Source organism: Chiroxiphia lanceolata, chromosome 1 (assembly GCF_009829145.1).
Source record: "Chiroxiphia lanceolata isolate bChiLan1 chromosome 1, bChiLan1.pri, whole genome shotgun sequence".
In the NCBI taxonomy this organism is placed as follows: domain Eukaryota; kingdom Metazoa; phylum Chordata; class Aves; order Passeriformes; family Pipridae; genus Chiroxiphia; species Chiroxiphia lanceolata.
This window is the reverse complement of record NC_045637.1, coordinates 42224130-42251218: the sequence shown is the minus strand read 5'-3', so window position 1 is coordinate 42251218 and position 27089 is coordinate 42224130. Positions and strand designations below refer to the sequence as shown.

Sequence of the window (27089 nt, the reverse complement as noted above, 5' to 3'; positions counted from 1 at the left end):
AGTCATACTGTCCTGTCAGCAGAGATGCTGGATTACCCTGAAGCTGGGTGTAAGCCAGTGACTTTCCTCACAGCCCATCCTTCAACAGGACTGCATTCCCTCCAGTAGGTAATGAGCATACTGCTAGAAGTTTTGTGCCTGTTCCTCTTTGGAGAGTTTTATTAATTCACATTTAGAATATTGGGGCAAATGGTACAGCTAATCATTAACAATATGAAAGAGTCCTCAAAAAACCAAGAGGAAACTGGCTCGTGTCACTGACTAGTAAGTGCATGTAAAAATGCAGGGTCATAGCAGATTCTTAAATGGGTAGAATGACATTTTATATTTTAACTGAAATAAGAGTTTGGTAAAAGTTAATTAGTGAAGATTCCTGCTTAATCCAGACCTGTTTTTGAGACTCCTGACAAGTTTATCTTAAATTTGTAGATGCTTTTGGACAATTGTCACTTGGATATCTAAAAAAAAATATTTTTGCTTTAAATTCCTCTCTTTATAAGGACATTTGGATACCTGTCTTTTAGCTCTTGCTACATATTGTTTCCTGAAGTTATCAATTGTAAAGATGGAAACATGATTAGATCTATAAATTTAAAATACAGATTTTAAATGCTTGAAAACAAATGCAAAACTGAAGGAAGATCTTGCAGAAAAAGAAACATAAGCAGTACTAAAGGGAACCTTGCCCAAAAAATATTTTTACAAGTAGGATGGAATACCACTAACAAGTAAAGAAGTGCCTCATATGTATATCAGCAATTTTAGAAAAGTCAAAGCAAATTATTTAAATGTATTTGATCTAAACTTGTATTACGATGGACTTAATCATAGCTATTGATATCAAAATCACAAGTACATACATTAGAGCTAATCACAAATTGAAATTATTATTCTGTCAAAATGTTTTTTTCTGTGGAAATGCTGAATTTTGTTTTCATTCCAAATAAAAATTAAATAGAATATAAATGCCAATAATAAATTAGTACATTATGTGTGTTGTTTGTCACAATATGATGTAATATTTGACATACTTTAAAATATTTATATGTAAAACACTGAGGGGAAATGCTACCTAGTATGATTAGATCTTTTCCAAATCAAAGCATGCTATCATTTTCATATACAAATAGCAAAAACCTGGATAAATATTGTAGACACCATTTAGCTCTTCTTTCTCATTTCATCATCTAGGTTTGATGTAATGTTTAGTAAATCTAATATCAATATTGCTATCAATGTTGATAATAAAATACGTGGACTTTTTTTAATCACTTCGAAGACTCTTCTGAGATTTTTGCATTTTTCAAACACTTTTTGAGTTCTATTTCAGTAAAACTTTTAACATTTTGTTTTTCTCAGTCTACACAATGACTCTTCCCTTTTTTGTAGACAGCATATTCTTCTCAATAGGTAAAAAACACCTGTAAGAATTGAAGAGTCTAACAATGTAATTCAAAAGCACAAAACCTTAACTGTGCCCAGATAAATAGAGATATGCATTCTGGAACAGAGCACTGCACTAAACTCTCTCCCATTTAAAAGCAGGGATTGTTACTTCAGTTGTTTTAATGACAGTGATTCCTGTGATCCCACCTATTGCCATAGTCATGTTTAAAAAAAAGGTTTAAGAGTTTGCATTAGCAATAATTAGTTGTTCTTTACTGATTATTGCCAAGAATAAGTAAAGATGAGTTAAAATATTTTTTCTTCTGAGGTTACGGCTATGAAGAACTAAAGCCTTCCTCAGGAAATACATGTACCTTACACATGAGTCTTGTCAGACTCCATGCTGAATAGGTCCCTTTGGTTATGGACCAACAGACCCATTCAATCAAGTGTAGCTCTGGAAACACAGTGAATTAAAGAGCCTGCTTAAGACCTGTTAGACAAGAAGTGCTTCCAGAGTTCTTATAGTATAAGAAGTAGTTTTCTTCCCTGGAGGAGTGAGAGTCGGACAGTCGTTCAGAATTGGGATTGTTCAGCCTGGAAAAGAGAAGGCTTCAGGGTGACCTAATTGCGGCCCTTCAGTACCTGAAGGGAGCCTGTAAGAAAGATGGAGAGGTACTATTTGCAAGAGCATGTAGTGACAGGACAAGGGGGAATGTCTTCAAACTCAAAGACAGTAGGTTTAGATTGGAAAATCCTTTACTGTGAGGGTGGTAAGGCAACAGGTTTCCCAGAGAAGTTGTGGATTCCCCGTCTCTGGAAGTGTTCAAAGTCAGGTTGGATGAGGTTTTGATCAACCTGGTCTAGTGAAAGGTGTCACTGCCTATGGCAGAGGGTTGGAACTAGATGGTTTTAAGTTCCCTTCTGTGATTCTAAGTTTTATGTTGCTACACATATCTGCAAGGTTAAACATTTGTCACCCTGCTGTTGCTCTGTGCACTTTGAGGTTATGTGTGCGATGGAGCATAGGTGTCATTAACAATAATCTAGACATTATAACCTCTTTTTGAATGCTGGTCAGAACATACTGTGATCAGAATTAACACTTTAATTTTAGCAGAAAGGGCCTGAGTGGAAGGGGAAAAAAATGGAGAAAAAAGATATAAAAAAAGACATAAGTATTTGTCATATGACATAGGCTATTATTCAGCTACATCTAAGTGGTTCAACTACACAACCCTCTGAACATTGGAAGAAAAATCTGTGTGAATAATAATTTTTTTTTTAAATGCTGTTTGTAAGATCGAACAGCCTGTGTTCATGCTGATTTTTCCACACATGACTTAATGCTATTGAGCTAGTAAGCTTAGGACTTGATGGAAGTAAGTAAGGAGATTATTCCACAGCGACTGGTCATTTTAAAATCCTAGCAACTTGTTTTTGTCATGGTGATTGCAGAGAGAGGGTATGTTGCCTCCATAGCTGATTCTTCTAGAAATTGTAAAGTAGTCTTGAACCAGAAGCATTCAGGAATGCATGCTGTACTGGCTTTCTTGAAGAGGTCTGTCGCACGTCTACTGAATGAATAGAAAGGGGAAAGTAGTGCATGATCTACCATTGCCTACTTGTATGCCTGAGAGTAATAGTTTCGGACAGGTTCCTGGTTTTTGTATTTCTGTTCTCAGTCATCTTTAGGCTCCTAGTTCTCTGCCCCAGGGAGAGATGACTTGAAAAATGTAAGGTGCTCTTCCAGCTTGTATCAGCTGATTATGCTCCCTTTTGTCTATTCAAGTTGTGTATAAATAGAAAGCAATACTGTCCTGTAAGTCTCCTTTACTGATCTTAACTGTGTCTTTTGCTGTGGGGTAGCATTGTAGAAATTGCACACAGGCTACTTATAACCAAATTTCCAGATGTATTGGCAAGGACAGCTGATGAAACTGTGACTTGTGGCAACTTCTTTGGCATGGCAGGGACAAAAATTAATTAAACTGCTTTCTGCAAGTGTATTATTCACAAGGACAAATTATGTGGCAGAATTTTAACATAAAGCATCCCATACTAAATAAATAAATAAATAAATATTTGAAAACATTTTAGTGAATGGATTTCCTGATTAATTTGCTTATTCCTTTGTTTAGTACCAGTTACAAATGCTAGTAATCATTCTTAAATATTTATAACCTGATATTCATTGTGTGGTGTTATGTTGAAAGTAAAGCCAAAAGTAACTTTCTCCTCCAGGTCCAAAGCCAGCAACCTAACCACTGGCAGCCACTGTAGTCTCTACTGGCAGTATCCATTTAAAGACAAATTCTAAGTTGAATTTTGTAAGCTATCAGAAATATGAACTTATCTATAGGGAAAATAGGGCAGATGGACTTTTCACACTGCTTAAACTAAGTCTCTTTCTTTCTTTGACCAAAGTTCCACAGCAAAGTGTGTGAGTCAAATATGTCAGAGAAGCTGATATTTGTGTTCCTCATGTGAATAGAAAGTGGACACCTTTTATAGAATTTATCTAATCTAAAAGTGTATAGCTGATAACATTATGAGAAGTGATTTGTTAAAATATTCAAAGTTATACCAGAGATATACTGTGTGCTTCTGTACCATTCTGCATATAGGTGTCCTGTTTTAAATTCATTGAAATGTCAATGTTTAGACCAAAACCCTAGTTTTCAGTTCCTCAGCTCTCAGTAGTTACTACTAGCATTAAAAATGCCATTTAAAAATGCTGGGTTTGAGGCATAGACGCTTGCAATTAAAAATATTAATTGATGTATGCCAGATTATATAACTTCAGGTTTTCATCAGGACAGTGATCTACTGGACCGGCGGAAACATTGCTTCAGTGTCCAGTCTGAATCTGGAGAAGATCTTTACTTTTCTGTGGAGCTAGAGTCTGACCTAACACTATGGGAAAAAGCCTTCCAAACAGCGACTTTTTTAGAAGTTGAACGGATACAGGTGAGAACAACTGCCTGATCACCTTTCGGTACATTAACAAATTAGGTGCATATGAAATAATGATGCAATTTAAGAAATTTTCTGACCTTCTGCAGTTCTCAAATTATTATTGCTTATGTAAGTAATTGCATGAGAAACCTGTTGGTGTTCCCAAACAGCTTGTGATCTAACATTCAGAAGAGATCACCTCAGATACAATCTTTGAGTTATTATGACTTGGTGATACGTATTTGTTAACTGACGTTCATGGACAAATGCAGAAAAGCAATCTATAGATCAGGGACAAAAAGCAGCTGTTTAGATATCCTTACTGTCTTGCATGCTATTTGCTACTATTTGCTACTATTTGCTACTGGATTTCACAAGAGAACTCTGCAAGAATTAAGTTGTCCTTGTAATACCGGGAATGAGAGTACACTGACTGAAGTACTCACTGGATACAAGCAAGAACAAAATTGTACCTCAGATACACTCTTCTTTCTTCACACATTTCTTGTTTCTTATGTATTTACTCAATTGTCAGATGACAGCAGAGATGGATGACAGTCAGGTGCCAATTACTAGTGAATTTTTATAGCAAAATAACCTATGGGACTGTTTAAAGATAACTTTGTTTCCCTCATATGACCAAAAAGTCATGACTTTTTTACTTTAAATAGGAGAAAAGAACACACACCACAATTATAACTTACCTAATCCTAGTTGATATATTGATGTTCTAGTCATAAAATATGCAAGTGGTTAGAACAGCTTTAGTTGATGTTACCATGAGTTATACACACCTATAGGAGTTACATTAGCATATTAGCCTGTGCAAGTATTCGCTCATGCATTTTCTGTGTCGTCCTGGGAATGCAAGCACTGACACAGTTTTATTCAGACAAATTGTTAGTTAGTTATATATTAGTCCTGTTCTGACCTATGAAGCACCACATGCAGACAGACCAAATTAGGATATGCTAATAATGATCCATTTTGGAAAGACTACACTGCTGTCAGTTTTAATGTGTATTACCTTTGTTGGAGGAGCTGGAGAAGGTTCAGCTTTTCTCTTTATTTCATACACTGTGTTACCTTTTACAGAAACTTTTCTTACCTTATGTAAATGACTGCAACTCAGTTTATAGAAGCATTACTGTGCCATCAATAAAAGAATGTATGGTATTTTTCTTGAATAATTTTTAGCCCAGAAACCACTTCTTGTTTGTTCTATTCTAATATTGATTTATACTATAGCTTTTCTTTTATTCAAAATTGCTCTCATGCTTCCCCCAAATAATTTCCCTAATAATCTTAATCTCAGATTAGTTTTAACCATTGCACCTTTCTTTTCTCTCTCCTAAAGTTCAGAGTAGAAACTAAAAGCACAAAGTAATGATTCCCTGAGGCTGACTGACTGATTGATTGATTATAGCAAATCTGTACGGGTGGATGATCGGATTTCTAATGATAGATTGTTATTGTGGAAATCATTATTTCAACTTTTTTTCTATATTGTCTCTATCTCAATTAAAAAAAAAAATATTTTTAATATAACTGAGTTTGACCTCCTCATTTTCCTTTCAACAACCATTTTTGCTTTCATCCAGCAATTTGAAGATGCAGATAAAACCTGGAAGTATACTTTGTCTCCAAGTTCTTTCACTGCACTGTGAGAAAAAAAAAAAAGGTGACAGGTTCAAAATTAAGGTATCACCTGTACAGTTTTACTAAAATTTGGGCTTATTAAATCATATTCATATGAGTATTTATATTTAATATGAATGATAATCTATCTGTGTGCAGGTTTTCCTTACAATAGTCTTATGATTTTCAAAATATAACTTCAGTTTAAAACTGCCTTTTAAAATTATTCAACTATTCCATAATCATACCAATAATAACAGCTACTCAGTGACTATAATTTGGCATTAACCTCCACAAGAGGTTAATAAGGGCCCTATTCTGATCTAATTCCAAAGAACATATAATGACTTAAAGTATTTTTAAATACCTCATTATAAATATATCATTTGTGGTTTTTTAGAAAAGAAATGTATTACAGGAGGCATCATCAAGCTGATAATAATTTAAGAACATGATACAATAATTTAGTGGTATTTTGATGTGTTAGTTGCTTTTTTGTTAGTTTAGTGTAGTAAGTGATGTTAATCCATTTTCCTTATTAACTATTAAAAGAAAAAAAAAATAGTTGAATTGAAGATCCTTTTTCCTTACTATCTCACAGCATCGTTGTACGAAGAATCTAAGAATTCTCTGGCTTGCATAACAATGTGCAATTATATATGACTGTCACGTTCCCTTTGTGTTCCTGCTACTTCAGGCTAAAATTTTCACCTCTTCCGTTGTGACTTTTTTTATTGCTGTCTTTGTATTGGAGCTGTTTGTTCTCTAATATAAGGTTTATTATGTAAGCAGTTTTGTGTTGCAGTGCTTTAACATTTGCCTTCACTGAAGTTGAATCTGAGTTTGAAAGTCTGAATTAAGTCTTAGATTTATGGTATGGTTTCCTTCAGCTTCAGAGGTAGCTTAAACTAAGCTCTCAGTGTATTGTTTTTTCCATAATTTAAACTGTATGTATTGAGGAAATAAAATCTAAGGAGCAACTTTGGTTTGTCTCCTTCAGCCCCTGCCCAATCCATTGAATTATTCATAAACCCAATTTAAGATTCTGTATTCTGTGAGAGAACAAAAAAATGAATGCTGATAGATTTTACTTCTTTTGGGAGGGGATGCTTCAGTTCTGATAAAGTTTTCATGAACTCTATGTGAGAAATCAGCAATCAAAGCCAAAAATTCACAGTATATATAAATAAAAGTCACTTTTAAGATTTTAAAATATTTGTTAAAATAAAAGAAATATTAAATTGTCCTGGATCTGGGGAACAATTTCTGCATTTTTTACTTTCTCAAATGATCAAATTAAATGACAATTTAAAGAAAATAAAGATGAGAAAAATCTTAACAAAGTTAATTAGTGTCTAAAAGTTCACACTCCTGCTCTGAGCTGTGACCCGGAAATATGTGCAAGTGCATACAACACATGCAAAAACCCAAGGGACATTTTTCCCCAAAGAAACTGAAATCTCACTGTCCCAAGATCTTTTTGTTATTCTCACATTTTTGCTTCTCTGAATTATTTTGAACATCATGGAGTACATGATCCAAGGGCATAGAGTGGTCTTACATATAAGTAAAGCATCAGCTGCTACTGGTGGTCTGGAGTTTCTTCCTACAAATAACTACACTGAGCTGAACTACATGATACTTCATCAACTGCACACTGGCTTTTGTATAAGGAACCTTCAATCTAGGAAGCAAGTTGGTTTTTCAGTGCAGCCTTGAACCAAGACTATGTCCTGCTTCTCATAAATCTTAACTTCCCAATGAGGCTAATTAGACCAGGCACAGTGCTGTGCTTAAGCAAAGGTAGCTGTGCCAGCTCAGCGCAGTACTGCAGTGCACACTGTAGGTTCACCTCTGGTGTTGAGGTGTGCAGTTAGATGAATTTAGATGACTATATGTATTTTAAATCTGATATACTATCTCCTTGCCAAAATTTAATTTCTGGTAGAGGCTCTGAGTCCGTTCCAGATCTTGGGGGTTTACAAATTAAAATGTAGTTTGTATCTCGTTAGAAGTTTGCAATACAGTTCTACAAAACTGTAAATTTTTTACTTTGCATGCAAAACCTGAACATTCTCGCATATGTGAATTCATTAACTATAAGTAACTGAAATATATTACTTTACATATATAGTTTATATATGTATTTTACATATATACTTTATATATGCACTGTAAACTTAACTCCAACCTTAAGTTCAAACCTAAAAGGGGCAGTATCCCAAGGAGGAGACTCTAAATTAACAATCTTCAAAGAGTCACAGTGAGAGACAGATTCCAGGCAAATCTTCAAACTAGGTTCGAAAATCATTCTATAGATCCCTCTCCCGAAACACTTTGGTAGCATATTAAAAATAGCATCCTGCAGTCCTCTGAAGAATCCTTAGGGTTCTCCTTCAAGAAGAACAAGGATTGGTTTGATGAAAACAATCAAGAGATCCAGCAATTGTTGAGGAAGAAGAGAACTGCTCACCAAGCACACCTTGCACTGCCATCCTGTCATGTAAGAAAAGCAGCCTTTCGTTTTTCATGCAGCAAGCTCCAACAGAAACTTTGTGACATCCAGAACAAGTGGTGGATCAATCTACCAGAAAAAACTCAACTACGTGCAGATACAGGTGATCACAGAGGATTCTATGAGGCCTTGAAAACAGCATATGGGTCTACATATCAAGTCCAAAGCCCTCTACTCAGCGCTGATGGTCAAACGCTTCTGACAGATAAAACCTCCATTCTGAATTGATGGTCTGAACACTTTCAGACTCTTTTCAATACTAGCCGTGTAGTTCAAGACTCAGCAATTCAGCACATTACGCAACAACTGGTGAAGAATGAATTGGATACTGTCCCTACTATGAAAGAAACTCTTAAGGCCATACAGCAGGTGAAAACTGGCAAGGCAGCTGGGGTTGATGGAATTCCGCCTGAAGTCTGGAAGCATGGAAGCCAAGCACTCCATGCTAAATTTCATGAGTTTGTGGTGTGCTGTTGGGAACTAGATGAACTACAATCAGACCTTCATGATGCAGTCATCATCACTTTGTATAAGAAGAAAGGAGATAAATCACACTGTTCAAATTACCAAGGTATTACTCTGCTCTCCATTGCTGGCAAAATCCTGGTAAGAATACTTTTGAACAGGTTATAGCAGAAGAACTTTGTGGTTTCAGAGTCAACAGGAGTACCACAGACATGGTATTTGTTCTCAGACAACTGCAAGAGAAGTGTAGGGAACAGAACAAACGACTCTATGTAACCTTTGTTGATCTCAGCAAGGCTTTTGATACTGTGAGCAGAAGAGGTCTATGGTAGATTTTGGAACGTTTAGGATGTCCCCCCAAGTTCCTTAAAATGATCATCTTCATGAGGATCAGCACGGCCAAGTCAGATATGGCGATGCACTTTCTGATCCCTTTCTAATAACCTTCTGCTACTTCCTTTGAGAACGCACGTAGGATCACTCTTGAGGAGAAAAGACAACGCAGAAAGAATCATGTCTTGCCAGTATCACCTAAGGAGTCTTTCTGCTGTGCCTTTTGCAACCGGTCTTGTCTATCTCGTATTGGCTTTTTTAGCCACCAGCGCACTTGTAGCAAATATGGGTAGCACCCTTCCCAAATCTTTGTTCGCGAAGCCTAGCCATGATACTTTATATAATACTCTTTTTTGTACTAATGAGATGGTGCCAAAGACAATATCTTCTTTTTCAATAACATTGATTTACAGTCAAAGTTTACATATTCATAGCAGTTTTATGGTGTAGCTGATCTAAGAAAAAAAATCCAGTTTTATTTGCTAATATGAAAACTAACTGTGAAGTTTTCAATTTTCCTTCATTACAATGTGTATTTCAACTGTTGGAAACTGTTAATGCACCTTTCAGCTTCTTGTGTTCTGGGGAAGACCATTTAGAATCCCAAGAGCCCACTCAAAGAATATATAACTAAAGGCATTTGATTTATCCTTGATAATCAAAATGCCAAAAATAATCATAGGTTCTTTTGTAATACTAACAGTTTAGTAACTCACATTGTTACTATATTTACAATTTATATTTTGATACTCTGACACATTATAGATCATGGAAGTCTTTGTTATCATTTCATATTTTTAGTGGCTACATAAATTTTTGAAGAATATGCCTGTATTTAGGGTAAAATGTCTATAAAATAAGAATGGTTTCTTTAAAGAACTTGCAACAGATTTGGAAATGTTTTATTTTTTTCTTACATATTTTGTGATGAAAAATACAATTCTGTCATTTTGTACCTAAAGTCAACCTCCAAGCACAGCTATAGTTTTGATCCTGAATATTATTTTAATAGATGTCTCACGGCATGTGTTGAAGTGTGATGTTATGGAAATAAATAGATGCATATATATAAAAATTGTGGAATGAGAAAGTCTTTCAGGATTTCAAGGTTTATCATAGAAATATTTGAGATATATTGGTCCACTAGCTGAAGCAAAAAAGGTATTTCATATGATTATATGAGTTGCTAAATTGTATGAAATGCTACCTTTTCACTGAGATTTAGGACAACACAGAACCACAGGAAACAGCATACCAAAGAGATATTTTACATATGAATTTTTTTTTTCTTAAAAAGTTAAAAGGAATATGTTAATGTTAAAATTTACTGGTATGAAAAATAAATAAGAGGGTTTGAGAATAATAAAACTTTGCTTTTAGTAATTCGCACTGATAAGTCACTGAGGCGATTCAGATTCAGTTTAATTTTTTCCCTAATAGAAGGAAAACCTATTTTCACATTACTTAGATAACTTCATCACTCATCAAAATTCTTTGATTTGAAATACACTGACAATAAATGGATGTATTTACAGACAAATTATTCTTTTCTGATAATAATATTGAGAAATATAAACATTAGAATAAAGACATAGAAATAGTGGTTCTAGAAAGTTTTTTAAGAAATGTGTTCTGTGGTGACTAACTTCTCAGGTTTTTCTTTTACAGTGCAAGACGTATGCGTGTGTTTTGGAGAGTCATCTTATGGGACTCACCATTGACTTTAACACGGGCTTTGTTTGTTTTGATGCTGCCACAAAGGTAAAGTTCTAAGACTTGTTTCTATAACACTATTATTATTCCTTTTTTTTTTCTAATGTTTTGAGATAAGTAGTATCTTTAAAATGTCCTTCCCTTTGTTATAGAAATAGATCATCTCTTGTCAAATCTCTCATACTTTAGTTTAAATTCAGGACTGATTTCTGATTATGTGAGAAATTGTCTTCTTTATGTGCTTGTCATTGAAAAATCAATACCAATATCAATCTGAAACAACCCTCAGATCTTGATTCTTTAATTTCACATGAAAGCCCACACTGATTGAGTTTGATGTTTCTTTTGCTGATGTGTCTTTGGTTTTGAGAAGAAATAATCTTCTTGGTTTCAAGCTGATCTATGAGTTTTGAAAATAACTTTCCATTCTCTTCTCGTGTTTCATGAGTGGGAGTGTGTGCTATTATAGCAATTCCCAGTTTCTGTTTTAGATGTATTTTGTTCAGGTGTCTGTAAAAGTATAAATCAACCATAGTCTGTACGTCTCACCCATCAGCTTTTCCCATCAGCCTCAAAAAAAGCTCAGTACAAGTGATGAAAGAGTTTACTTTATTCAGTAAATAGTATGGCATCAGTTTCCAGATTACATTATTGCAAGTCCAAATCTCAGTAAAATCACTGAGAGCCTGAGCATGTTGAAAATTGTACTAATTGTTGGCAAGTACTAAAATGTAAGCAGGCTTTAGTGCTACTACTTGACACTGCTGTTATGTGAGAATGTGAAATCTTTCTTCTAAGTTCTGCTTCTCTTCAGTACCTGTTTTTCTTTGAGATGCTGCAATATTGCCACCAGGAATTGCTGGAAATACCCTTTTGACTGCAGAATATGCTTTTATATTCTATTTTAAGTCAACCTTTCGCACTACATTACTCTGCTCATCCCAATCCTTTTATTCTTCCCACTCCATTCTGCTGTTTGTTTGCACAAAGAGTGGTAAATTTGGAATTCAAATACTTATGTATGTATGTTTCTTTTTGTTATGCAAAAAACCTTGAATGATTCATCAGTGAAATGGGACTATCAGTTTAGAGGGTATTACACATAAAATCAGTGCAACAGAATTAAAATGCAGTGACTCAGTAAAAAAATGTGAATTTTTCCTCACCCTTCAATAATATTTTTATATATAATACCTATATAAAATATGTATATAATATAATATATAGTGTGTGTGTGTATATATATATAATATTACAGAATCATAGAATGGTTTGGGTTGGAAGGGATCTTATAGATTATCTAGTTTCAACCGCCCTGCCATGGGAAAGGACACCTTCCACTAGACCAGGTTGCTCAAAGCCCCATCCAACCTGGCCTTGGACACTGCCAGGGATGAGACATCCACAACTTCTCTGATCAATCTGTTCCAGTGCCTCATCATCTTTACAATAAATTTCTTCGGCATATGTAACCTAAATTTCCACTCTTTCAGTTTGAACTCATCACTCCTTGTATTGTATTGTATGTTAGAATAAAGTATAAATAGCACCATGAATTAAAAAAAAAGATATTGTTTTGTTAGGCATTAGACATTAGGCAGCGTGAGATAAGGATGGCAATTGCGTTAGAAGAGAAACAATACAGTAGAAAGAAATATAATCTTTTGTCAAGTGACTGCTAGAGTTAAAATTGCCAAACAAGCCATAGGAAGAAAACTTGTCTAAAACCCATTGTTAAGTGTATCAACCACATTTTAATGAGTGTCTAAACAGGAAAAATATTACCTAGTCTCCATCATTTGATGGAAAGATGAAAGCTGCAATTCTCTTAGCCAAAAATTTACTCAGATATCTTCATTATGATGACAGCAGGTGTAAGTTGTGTCTATGCTGGAATGTTCTTCAACAATATTGCTAATCTGACATAAACTGAGACATAAACTAGACATGTATGGTCACAAGGGCCAAAAGTATTATTTCTTCACATAATGAAGGAGTTCATATGAAGCAGGAAATCAAAATCTATTTTCCAAGAAAATTCAGAGAAAACAATGAAGAATGGAAAGCAGTTTTCAGGACAAGAAAAACATGAATAAAATTTAAATTAAATTATATATATCTTATTAATATTTACTTATTCATTTATAGATTAAGACTGTACACAAATCCTAAGAAATGTCCCATGAATTAAGATACTCAGTATTAAAGACAAAGACATTATTTAAAATTTCATACTTTTCATGAAAAAGATATTTACATATAATTCTTTATAAGTTCTATGATTTTTTACAATTTGTATTTGAGAAATCAGTACAAACTATCATCTTTTCACTTTCAGCATTGGAGTATCCACAGCTTCTTGCAGCAACCTCTTCCACTGACTCACCACACTCATAATAAAAAATGTCTTATGTCTAATCTAGACTCTACCTTCTTCTAGTTTAAAAGCATTGTCCCTTGTCCTGTCACTGTAGGCCTTGGTAAAAGCTCTTTCTCCATCTTTCATATAAGCCCCCTTTAACTGTTGAAAGGCAGCAACAAGATCTCCCTACAGCCTTCTCCATCCTGAATAGCCTCAGGTCTCCCAGCCTGTCTGCATAGGAGAGGTGCTTCAGCTCTCTGATCATCTTAGTACTCCTCCTCTTGTACATGTTCACTTCTGTTATTCTGGCACTGCTCATACCAATTTCAACCAACTCAAAGCCATATTCTATTGACTTCAGAGTTCAGTGTCAAACTGAACTGTTCATTCGGTATGTTTCTCACTTCTCAATGAAAAACATAGCAAATTCAAAATGTTTTAATGAATTCAGAGAAGGTCTTGAACAAGTACTTGGAGAACAGATCTAATGGATATCATTAAATGCTTTATTATTATTATTTATTTATGGCACTTAAAGATTTTCCAGAACACAAAGATCTTCATAAAACAAACTAGTTTCTGAAACAAAGTAGTTTCTGGGGACACCTGAGAAACCCTGTCTTATATTTTGTTGCAGCGGCGCCTTCAGTAAATCTTGAGGCAATTTAAATTTTATCCTTAGCGTTGTGCATATGGTATTTTAAGTTTTCTTTCTTAATCACTGATGAGTTGACTGTGAACTGTCTTTAAAAGTTCATAATCACTAATAAGCTAAGTGAAGGAAGCTAAATTCTTTAACTCATGATTAACCGTTATTCAGTTATTCAAATATTCCAGTTATGTAAGCAATGCAACAATATTTAAATTGTTTCTTTCTCTTATGTTTTAAGTAGATTAATAAGTTTTGTCCAACATGACTGAAAAACTGCAGTCAAAATTTCACAAACGTTCTAGACCCCAAACTCACTTCCAATTTTCATGAACAAGTTTATGGAGGGTAATGGCTCTCATTATTCTTATGGTTTCCAGACAAAAGCCGTGCAACCCTATGTGGCTTGTTTCCTTGCTGATTATCATTTAATCTTTATATAATACTTAACTATGTAAGTTAAAATTAGTGGTTAAAAACTGTCATCTGTGCTAAATGTATTTCAAGTTAAACACATCATAATTTGATAAAAACATTGTTTTTGTCTGTACAGATGGATGATAAATATGAGTACACAAAGTATTAAACTGAGTTATTCAGAACAAATCTGTACTATGATGTGATTATAACAGCACCAACATAAATCATGGCTGTTTCTGCTGCCTATTCCCTTCTTTCTTTTATTTATTTTCTGACTGATAGCTCTTAAAGTCAACAGTACTTCATCATTTAGAGCATTTGGTATGTTGCTCTATAGCTATTGTTGTTTATAACAAACCATTGTAATTTCCTGAAAGGAGAACAAACAGTTTTTAAAACTGCTTAGTTAAATCAGATTCTTCCAACATTTCAGAAAATAATTTCTTAATTCAGTTAAGCAGTTTGTAAAATACCAAATATAATTTTGAACACAAAATAGTTTTTCTCCCTGAACCTTAACGAGTAGCAACAAGTATATCTGTGTCCTTGTTCTTCTGTAGCACTTTCTAGAGCTAAGGCTTCTGTGCAAGATGTCATCTCTTTTTATTACTAACAAGTTATGGTATGAAAGCAAACTGTGACACAGAGGCCAAGCAGACATTGGCAAATGTCTGATTATATTTATTTGTGTGATGTAGTCCTTCATTTGCAGTAGGTATATACCAGGAGCCAAAAGGCCTCCTGCTTCCTTTGTTGCTATGTATGTATGTATGGCCAGTCTTCGCGAATGAAGATTTGGGAAAGGTCTTACACCCTTCGAGCCTGCGCAGTGGATTTTTTAGGTGAGACACAGTGTGCGCTGAGCTGAGCCCACCCTTTAATCCTAAGGTTCATCTGCCGGGGCTGAGCAAGCTTGGACAGTGGCAGTGAGGTCCTCAGGACGTAGGTTTGTTTAGAGTGACCTTCTCTTAGATGGATGGCCTTATAGGGCTGACGAGCTCCATCTGCCCGGGGGACTACCCTGACCGGGAATCGAACCCGGGCTGCGGCGATGAAAGCGCCGCATTTGTTGCTATACATGGAGGTTTAAATCCGATCAATAGGGAATTTCCCCACAGCATCTCTTCCACTAGGGATTTCTTCATAAAAATGTCTACCAGTTTTAATGCAATGTCATTTGCTTTATTTGTAATACAGGAAACTTATCTTGTTTATTTGTTTTTAAACTATGAAAATTCTAAAAATAAGCAAAACATTAGTTTGATCTAACTTGATCTTAGAAGTTATAAAACGAATTTTACCCTAGGTAATTTTTGCAGCATTGTGTATCAGTCTCTACTGGAGAAAATATTTTTCCCAAGTCCTGTACAATTATAGCACAGCAATTCAGGTCCTAAATTTGTCTAACATTAGCTAGTAAATAGACATCAATGTTCTAATGAACAAATATGACTCTTGTGGATAATTTATGTTAGGTATGGACATGCATATATATTATGATAAGCATTTATAAATAAGGTTTTGCAGCCAACCTTAAGAATTAATATGGAAACTGCTAGATTATACAGATTAACAAGATGTGTACAAAAATTTATCTAAATACTATTCTGAAAATGATCCAGTATGTGAAACTACTTACTTGAGTGGCATTCAATAACTTACTTTTAACATGCTCCTAACAAAAAAAAATTGACTATACTTAAAGTGTATGGGTATACATAGACATGTATGTTATGCATGTTTCTGTTTATACTGGCACATTCATTAGTTTTTTTTTCTAAAATGTGCATATTTGCATCATAACTTCTACAAATAATATATATGTTTGTGTAAATATACATTGCAATATACCTACCTGTGCAAAGTGCTATGACTGTACTCCATCACATTTACTGCTCATTAAACCAGCAGTCAAAAATATATATTTGTCAGAAGAGAAAAAAATCATTCCTTGTAGGACTGAAAATAGATTAAGTTGCTGCTGAATTATACGGTGGTGCTAGAACAAAGTAACAAAAAGCTCTATTATGGCCCACAGGGCTCATATCAACAAAGCTCAGTGTACCTGTCCTCTGTTCTCTTGCAGAAGCCTTGTGCACTTCATCAAAAAAGAGAATACACTGTAAACAATGAGCAGCATTGCAAATATATTTAATTTGTTTTTCATGCTGAAAGACTCACTTCTAAATCACACAGAGCAGTAGTTCTCTGAATTTCTTTAGGAAAAAACTCCATGTTTTCTCGGGATACATACCTTAAGGTCTGTTCCTTCATTCAACTAATACATATACAGCATATTGAAATAAAACAGCATGCAAAACCCCCTTGATACCCAAAGTTTAGTAATAGAGAAGGCAAGAGGAAACTGGACTCACTTCAATATGGAGATTTAATGATGTAACTCTTGCGAAAAAATACTTTTTCTGTGCTCAGAAATTGAAACACTGAACAAATAGCTACTATAACTTTAATATAAACCATCAAGCATGGTTCATACAGTTTTATGTTCCGTGGCTAGAAACGAAAGTTGGTAGGTCGTGTGTCAGTACCAAGCAAATAAACTGTAGTCTTTTAACATTCTATGTAATTTCAGTAATGGACAAGAACTCTTATTTTATAAGGGCTGACTTTCTTGCTTTTTTTCTTTGTCTCATTTTTGTTCTTTATTCTCTGTGTCCTCCCCTGTCTTTCCCTTTATAGTTATAAAGCTGAAGCAGTTGACAAAGGAAATTGCCTTGGACCGTAATTCTTTTGTAGTAAGGCACTCTCCAGGGATTGGTAACACAGTAGAATTGAGCAAGAACAAGATCTTAATCCTACTCAGTTCCCTTCTGCTGCTTTAAGTCTGGCCAAAGTGCCACTTTGCAAGAATGCAATCCTTCTCAATTAGCTATGAGACAGACAAATTAAGGTGTATCCCAGGTGCCTGAAGACCCAATTACTTTTATTCTTGAAAACAAGGACCCGCAAGGCATCTGCTCTTGACGTAGTTTGACTTGTAGGAGTTTTGCTTATTTTAGTCAGAAGACAAACAGCATTAGCTTGAAAGGTGCCCATTGAAGCTTAGCATAAGTCTGTAATATATCAGATAAAAATTGCCTTAAAAAACGAAAAGGAAAAATAATTCAATCAGTCAGAGTATCAAGAAAAAGGAAGCAGTGTTGGAAAAATACAGCTACAGCTTTTTGAAGATGCAAAGGAAAAGACAGCAAAGGGATTTGCTGAAACTAGAATTTGGAAAGAGACCTCTGACATCCTTTTCCTTGTTTACTCCATCATTTACACATGGTCTGAGATGTAGCTGTCTAATCATTATAAAACACTGACAGATTCTTTCTTTTTTTTTTCCAAGCATCCTACCAAAAACCAGACTTCTTTTACTATTACATAATAAAATCTGTATGATTCAAGTCAATGGAAAGTATAAATAAAACCTGCATTTCATAGAGTCATAGAGTATCCTGAATTGGAAAGGATCCACAAAAATCATCAAAATCTGACTGCTCACCCTGCACAGGACAGTCCCAAGAATCATATCAGGTGCCTGAGAACATTGTCTAAACGCTTCTTGAGCTCTATCAGGCTTGGTGCTGTGACCGCTTGCTCGAGGAGCCTGTTCCAGTAATCAGCCAACCTCTGGGTGAAGAACTTTTTCCTAATATCCAAGCTAAACCTCCCTGATACAGCTTCATGCTGTTCCTTTGGGTCCTGTCACTGGGCACCAGAGAGAAGAGATTGGTGCCTGCCCCTCTTCTTCCCCTCGTGAAGGAGCTGTAAACTGCTGTGAGGTTTCCCCTCAGTCTCCTCATCTCCACCTGAACAAGCCAAGTGACCTCAGCCATTCCTCATGCAGCTTCACTGGCAGGTGAAATGATGCCATTGCAGTATGTGGTGCAAACACTATTGCACAAGTTTTTTAGGTGTAAATAGTCTTTCTGCAAGAACAAGTATGGTCCACAGTGCATAACCCAACACAGAAGAGGCCAGACTGTTAAATAATATATTGAAGGTAGTTTAACACTGAAACCATAGGCCAGAAGTTAAATCTATTCTTGTTGGAGATTCCTATGTTGACATAATACAGCTTTTCTTTCCTATTGGCAATGCAAAATGTCCTCTATATCCTTCCTAGATCATATAGCTATCACAGAACCATGGACTAGTCAGACACTCACATTTCTATGCACATTTCCTTGGTACGTAAAAATATAGTTGCCTTTTTATTCTGTTTAGAGTAAAACAACTCCTTGACCCAAAACAAAAACCCTAACTAACATTCCCAGTCATAGCCTAAACTGATTATGTATATTCCCATATTTCTGATGCCATTATCTAGATGGCAAGTGATTTTGCCTGATGTCATCTCATCAAAATTGTTTGTGGTTTAGTCCAGAATTCTGGGAATGAGTAGCAAACTGACATAATATGAATGGGAAAGTATTTTCTAAGGTCCCTTGCAGAATATGTGTTCTGCAACTAGATTTAGCACTAGTGCTAAGAATAGAAGCAATATAATTTTCTTCATTTGTAGCTGGAGACGGTGACGCCCTGCCCTTCCTGCCATCAGGCAGATGGAGCAAACCAAGTAGATGGGGGGGGGGAGTGGAAACAGATCCCTGACCGGAGAGGTAAAAGAATCCCCTCCCGACCCCCATCACCTCCCATGGTGCCCTTGAAGAACAGGTACGAGGCCCTGGACCCAGAGAATCAGGTAGAGGACAATCAAGAGGAAGATCTATCTGGAGGGTCTCCTGGTTGCACCCTGTCTGCCAGACAGATCATAACTACAGCTATAAGGAAAAAAAGACAGGTAGTTGTAGTCGGTGACTCCCTTCTGAGGGGGACTGAGTGCCCTATATGTCGACCAGACCCAACTCACAGGGAGGTCTGCTGCCTTCCCGGGGCCCACGTGAGGAGTAGGAGACTCCCTGAGCTAATTTGACCCTCAGATTATTATTCACTGTTGGTAGTCCAGGCTGGCAGCAATGACATTAGTGACATTAATGATATTAATAGAAGTACCAGGGCTTCAAGGGACTGGGTCAATTAGTTAATGGGACAGGAACACAGGTGGTGTTTGCCTCAGTTCCTGCAGTAGCAGGGATGGACGAGGAGAGGAGTCGGAAAACTCATCAATAGGTGGCTAAAGGATTCATGCCACCAGTAGAATTTTGGTTTTTTTTGACCATGGGGCAAATTCCATGGTACCTAATCTCTTCAAATCAGATGGGCTTCATCTATCTAGGAAGGGCAAAAGGACTGTAGCCCATAAGTTGGCAGGGCTGATCAGGAGGGCTTTAAACTAGATTTGAAGGGGGAGGGGATTGAAATCAGGCCCTGCAGAGAGGACTATAAGGGTGGAAAGCCCGAGTTAAGAGTGAAATCAGCAGCCCAGCTGAAGTGCATGTACACCAATGCATGCAGCATGGGCAACAAACAAGAGGAGCTGGAAACCATCGGGCAGCAGGAAAGCTATGATGTAGTCTTCATCACAGAAATGTGGTGGGATGACTTGCATGAAGGGACAGACAAGGTAGGAGAGGTGGAGGGGTGGGTCTATATATTAGAGAGTCTCTTGACTCTGTAGAACTTGAGGTCAGTAACAATACAGTTGAGTGCCTGTGGATCAGAATCAAGAAGGCCAACAAGGCTGACATCCTGGTGGGAATCTGTTACAAACCACCCAACCAGGATGATGAGGATGATGAATTATTCTACAAGCAGCTGGCAGATGTCTCAAAATCTGCAGCCTTTGTTCTTGGGAGTGACTTTAACCTGCCGGATGTCTTCTGGGAACTCCACACAGCGGAGAAGAGGCAGCCTAGGAGATTCCTAGAGTGTATAGAGGATAATTTCCTGCTCTAGATGGTAAATGAGCCTACCAGGGATGGGGCCCCACTAGACATTCTGTTCACAAACAGAAAGGGGCTGGTGGGAGATGTGGTGTCGGAGGCCGTCTGGGGCACAGTGACCATGAAATAATAGAGTTTTCAATACTCAGGAATGCAAAAAAGGACCATTAATAAAACCTCTACGCTGGACTTCCAGAGGGCAGATTTCAGCCTATTCAGAAGACCAGTTCAGAGTGTATCCTGGGAACAACCCTTGAAAACAAAGGGGTAGAGGGATAGACATGCTTCAAGTAGGAAGTCTTGAAAGCACAGGAACAGGCTGTCCCAGTGTGCCAAAAGGCAAGCCAGCGGGGAAGATGATGGGTCTGGCTGAATAGGGAGATTTTGAAGGAAATTAGGGTAAAGAAGAGAGCCTACTGATTATGGAAAAAAGGGCTAGCTACTCAGGAAGAGTTTAGGAATATAGTTAGGTCGTGTAGAAAGAAAATTAGAGAGACAAAGGCACAGTTTGAACTTAATCGTGCCACTTCTGTGAAGGATAACTAAAAGTCCTTCTACAGATGCATCAATAGCAAAAGGAGGGGCAAGGAAAACCTCCATTCTTTAATGGACATGGACAGGAATATGGTTATCAAAGATGAGGAAAAGGCTGAGGTATTTAACACCTTCTTTACCTCAGTTTTCAACAGTAAGACAGGTTACCCTGAGGACAGCTGGCTTCCGGAGCTTGTAGACAGAGATAAGAATCTGAAGAGCCCCCCTGTAATCCAGGAGGAAACAGTTAGTGACCTGCTGAGCCGCTTGGATCCCTAGAAGTCTGTGGGACCAGATGGGATCCACCCAAAGGTGATGAGGGAGCTGGCGGAAGAGATCGCCAAGCTGCTCTCCATCATCGACCAACAGTCCTGGCTCACTGGGGAGGTCCCAGATGATTGGAAGTTGGCAAATGTCATGCCTATCCACAAAAAGGGCCGGAAGGAGGACTCAGGAAACTACAAGCCTGTCAGTCTGACCTCAGTGCCTGGCAAGGTTGTGGAACAGATCATCCTAAGTGCAATCACATAGCACCTACAGGATGGACAAGGGATCAGACCCAGCTAGCAAGGGTTTAGGAAGGGCAGGTCCTGTCTGACCAACCTGATTTCCTTTTATCATCAGGTGACCCGCCTGGTGGATGAGGGGAAGGCTGTGGATATGGTCTGTCTGGACTTCAACAAAGTCTTTGACAACATCTCCCACAGCACGCTCCTGGAATAGCTGGCAGCCCATGGCTTGGACAGGGGCACTCTGTGCTGGGTTAGGAACAGACTGGAGGACCAGGCCCAGAGAGTGGTGGTGAATGGTGCTGCATCCAGTTGGTGGCCGGTCACCAGTGGTGTCCCCCAGGGATCAGTGTTGGGCCCAGTCCAGTTTAATATCTTTACTGATGATCGGGATGAGGGCATTGAGTGTACCATTAGCAAATTTGCAGATGACACTAAGGTGGGGGGGAGTGTCGATCAGCTGGAGGGCAGGAGGGCTCTGCAGAGGGACCTGGGCAGGCTGGAGAGTTGGGCTGATTCCAACAGGATGAGGTTCAACAAGGCCAAGTGCCGGGTCCTGCACTTTGGCTACAACAACCCCATGCAGTGCTACAGGCTGGGGGCAGAGTGACTGGAGAGCAACCAGGCAGAAAGGGACCTGGAAGTCTGGATTGACAGGAAGCTGAACATGAGCCAGCAGTGTGCCCAGGTGGCCAAGAAGGCCAATGGCATCCTGGCCTGTATCAGGAACAGTGTGGCCAGCTGGACCAGGGAAGTGATTCTTCCCCTGGACTAAGCGCTGGTGAGGCCACACCTGGATTCCTGTGTCCAGTTCTGGGCCCCTCAGTTCAGGAAGGATATTGAGGTGCTGGAGCAGGTCCAGAGAAGAGCAACAAGGCTGGTGAAGGGACAGGAGCACAAGTCCTATGAGAAGAGGCTGAGGGAGCTGGGGCTGTTCAACCTGGAGAAGAGGAGGCTCAGGGGAGACCTCATCACTCTCTACAACTACCTGAAAGGAGGTTGGAGCGAGGTGGGGGTTGGTCTCTTCTCCCAGGCAACCAGCAGTAAGACAAGAGGGCATGGTCTTAAACTGCGCCAGGGGAGGTTTAGGTTGGATATTAGGAAGAAATTCTTTACAGAAAGGGTAAACAGGCATTGGAATGGGCTGCCCAGGGAAGTGGTTGCTTCTCCATCCCTGGAGGTTTTTAAGATGAGACTGGATGTGGCACTTAGTGCCATGGTCTAGTAACCATGAATGGTTGGACTTGATGATGTCTGAGGTCCCTTCCAACCCAGATGATTCTTTGATTCTATGACTGTAGGAAGCATCAGCAAAGTATTACAGGTATAGAAGTCAAGAGCTTTTCTTCCATGTGTCATTTATGTATTGTATTTATGTCCCAACTTAAAAATATGCAAGCAGAGAGTATCCTTGGATAATTATAGCAGAATAACACTAGCAGAAGATAATAGGCAGTAATTTGGTTGCAAAGACTAGAACAAATGAGTCCTAGGTGATTACTTATAAATAAAATATTTCTCATTAAAAGGTATTGGTGGAGAATCTTGGTCTCAGATATGTCACAGGAAAAAAATCCTATTAATTTCAGTGAATACAGGATTTTTTTTTTTGATGATTTCTTATTACAATAATTTAATAGCATCTCAAGAGATGTCAAGTCTTAAACCTAATTTGTCATCTTGTCTGCACTATTTATTTGTTTGCACTGCATTCTGGTATTCTTTGAAGTTAATTTTATTAAATGATATAAAATGCAAAAAAACAGCCAAAGCAATCTATGAATAATAATTGGGTAAAGGATTTATATCTTATTGGTTGTTTTGAATTTTATGCATGTCACATACCATATTTGTTCAGTGATTGTCTTCTTACAGTGCATTTCCCAAAACATGGATTAATTATGTCAGATTTTCTGCAACCACATTGGGAGTATGGAAATTGTGAAGATGGTATTTTCAGTATATGCTATTACCTTGGTCCCCACTTTCTGGATTGGACTGTTGTTTTCACAAGTCCTACTTTTACTCATTGAATGAGAATTCACTTTTCAAGGCAATAAATAGTGCATATTGAGTTCTCATCTTGGTCTTACATCAAGGCATCATAAGGTTGTGTGCTTCAACTTGAAAGGTGTCTCAGAGTCCTCATGAGTAGCTGATGCCAGTAGCTACAAAAGAAACTTTTTTAATTTGGTTGCATTTTGGTACCTGGTCCCCCTGTCAATTCTATTTTAGGGTATACGAAAATTTATTGCTTCCTAAAAATGCTATATATAGTCCTATAAAATTTTCTCAGTGATGCGTTGTGCACAGTTACTGAGGATTATACAAGGAAAGTACTTGAAGAAAATAGGCTGCTTTTACCAGCTAAAGGAAGCCCTATCAGAATGTATTATAGAGTGTTGAGCTCAGTAACACTGTACCTTCAAACCAGTAAGTACTTCTGCTTATATTTTATAATTCATGAAAACTGATTTAGGAATAATTTATATGACACATATTTAGGTGTTTGGCAATTTATGAAAAGGCCAGCATGTTTTACAAATGTACTTAATGCTTAGAAGTCAATATATATACATAAATATATTTGTACAAAATTATAACAACCCATGCTATCTTACTGAGGCAAGCATTCAACAAATGATTCTAAGGAGCTGTGATATTCAAAAACATGAAGACAACACTGCAGTGACAGTGGAGTAGATCAGTGTTCCCAAGGGTACCTATTCCTGTTTAAAATTAGGATTCAGAACAGTCACCACAGTGAGCACTGTGACGCTGAAGTCAGCCCACAGGTATATGAAAGATAACAACATGTGAAACTCTCTGTCTCCTGTGTTTTTGTCACTGCTGCAGTTGCACATCTGTGTGAAACTGTGTGCTTAGGTGATTGTGTCTGGTCTTTCCTTTCTTGCTTTGGCACTATGAAGCAATCATTGAAAAAGTATAGGTTTGGTCCCCCTTCACTGCTTATGCATTTTGCAGTAATGAAAACGAAAAGAAGAAAAGAACCATGCTTAGAACATATGAAACCACAAGTGGAAGTAATCCAGCATCTGTTATTCTGAGATTGTCTAAAACAAAGAAATAGCCAGGGTGACTAGCTTGAAATACTTTGCATTCCTGACTCGATAACTTAAAACTCACAACATTTCCCTACTCTTATTTTTGCAAAAAGAACCCTCCATCATGTCGACATCTTTGGGGGAAATTTGTTGAAGAACATTCAAAAGGAACAGATAATTCTTTCATGTGGGAATAATTTCATGCGTTGTCAATAGCATTTTTACTCTTTACACTTTAGATGAAGGTGTTTAATCATCTCTCCAAATAAACTGTCAGCTCTAGGAGCTTGTTTTGCTATCCTGATGGTTGAAGTGAAATTTTGTTGGGATTAGTCCTCTCCACGCTATAGACCTGATTTTGCAGTGTAGTTAAGAAAGAGCCATTGCTAAGTAGGAGTCTCCAAAACCAATGTTATGCATAAATTGAAGTGTGTTCCTGAGTCATGCCTGTGGTTTGGTGTGACTGTCATTCTCTTTCCTCTGAGTGGGAATGACGTACATGGTAAAACTACATGGAAATGTCAAAGTACCACAGTTCTATAGATCCTTCATCTTCGCTCAAACGTAATCTGACTCGGAATAAGGCCAGGTACCCTGGGATTTTGCCTGCCCATCTAAGGGTCCTTGTTAATGCTGCATCTCTCTCCTGGCTTTTCCATACATCATCGGAGAAGAGAAAGATGATAACTCATTTCTTCAGTTGTTTTCTCCTGAGATAAAGAAACATCAATGCCCTTTACATTTCTCATAGCTTAAATAGATTTGCTGTTCCTGAAGAAAGGCAATGGTCTTGATCTTCTGACAAGATTTGTTTAGTTACATAGATCTGTAAAAAAAAGAAGTTTACGAAGTAGGTAGGAATATAACCACCTGAATGATATATTGGATTGCTTTGCTTTGTTTTGAACTCACAATATAAGTAAACGTCATTTAGCAAACAAGGTCAAAGGAATTGCACACACCTAGAGATGAGGGAAGCTATTCTATTTTCTGTAGCACAGATTGGTGGACTCGGGAGAACAGCATTTGAAATAAATATATTTTCTCCTAAATTGCCAAATCCTTCTAGTTTGTCCGAAACACGATGTCCTTAACTCTGTTTATGGCAGATGGGAGCTCACCTGTCACATACACACAGAGAATGAAAGTGGTGCTGAGACTAGGTGTTTATTTTTATGTGGAAGGAGCAACTACATAGAGAGAATTTTGGCAAAAAATTCTAGCATTTGCTTTATGTATTGTGCACAGTTAAGATGTTGTCCTTTTAGTCCTTTTCAGGTTACTAAGACAAAACATAGCAAACTTTATTTAGCTTGGTGCAGGTGAGAGATTTTTGCCAGTCATTAACATGAAACTGAAGCAAAGAGGCCTGCATAGATTTAGGACAGTTAAAAATCTGACCTCCCTCAAATTCTTTTTAATTCTCAGTAGATACTAAATCTTTCATAGGTATAGACAAAGGGCACAGATGGAAGTGTCATCCTATACCCCTGAGAGGAAATAATTTATGAACCCTTAGACAAAAGGGTTGCCTTAAGTTTCTGTGTTGTCCGGTGCCTGTGAAATTAATGTTTCCTCAAAGTAACAGCACACTGTGGGTGATATCTTATTCTAATTATTTGAAATAATTTTTATTCTAATTATGTGAAATACTACTGGAATCACAAAGAAAAATTTTAATGCCCAAAATACCTGAAGGGTGAGGGGATATCTTTAAATGAGTCTGAGAAGACTTATAACGAAAAGTAGCACTTGTCCAATTTTAAGCAAAGTAATGGTTTTTTCCTACATAAATCTACATTAAATATATTTTAAAAAGATGTTTTTCTAGACAGCTGTAAATTTTATTAACTGATTGTTTATTTTGTAGAGCAATCTGTCTTTTTTTCAACAAGACACAATGTAATTCATAATATAATTACTTGAAAGACCACTGATATGGTTAGAATTAATGATCTGCTCAAATTCCTCATTAAACTTTCATAAGTAAACTCTAAATATGTTCTCATCATAGAGTTTGTTTCTAATTTGATTTACCCTTCATGTTAATACTAGATTTTTCAATGTGGAAAGAAAAAGAGGGGATTTGTATGTAAGGTCATCACTTCAGATGGAGATAGGAAACCTATGAATTGTCAGTGGAAAAAAAATCTTTGGTTTTTGGCATGACAATGAATTTATAATACTTCTCCTTTTTGATTAATCAGCATTAAATATAGATAAAGGAATTTCAGAGTAAATTTCACAAATTTAATCTGACAGATGTGAATCAAATGCTGTCAAAGTATAATACATCTATATGATCAAAGGGATATCTGATCACAGAATACTACAATCATTTAATTATGTATCATAGAGGAGTTAAAATTCTCTTGGAATGAGAACAGCTATTTCTAATACAATTTGCAATGATAACTACATTGACTTGCTTGTGTATGATTTTTGTGTTTTGGGTTTTTTTGCCTTTAGGCTGTGCTTTGGAGGTACAAGTTTTCCCAGCTCAAAGGTTCTTCAGATGATGGGAAGAGCAAAATCAAGTTTTTGTTCCAAAACCAAGATACTAAACAAATTGAAGCAAAGGTAAAAACAATACCTTGTTTATATAAAGGCAATGTACAATTTTGAAAGCAACCAGGGGAGAAAAAGAGTATAATAAACTAAGTTACTCCAAAATATTACATTAATACACA

At 37.0% G+C, this 27089-nt stretch overlaps 1 protein-coding gene across 4 annotated transcripts in view; it reads left to right on the top strand.

The window, feature by feature from the left end:
* Nucleotides 1-27089, top strand: part of SNTG1 (syntrophin gamma 1) — a 346324-nt gene that overhangs the window by 304773 nt on the left and 14462 nt on the right. For all 4 annotated transcript variants that reach the window (XM_032701856.1, XM_032701874.1, XM_032701865.1 and 1 more), the window contains 3 exons: nt 4204-4356; nt 10964-11056; nt 26869-26979. In XM_032701856.1, coding sequence (XP_032557747.1) covers nt 4204-4356; nt 10964-11056; nt 26869-26979 — 357 coding nt within the window. The remainder of the gene's footprint in view (nt 1-4203; nt 4357-10963; nt 11057-26868; nt 26980-27089) is intronic.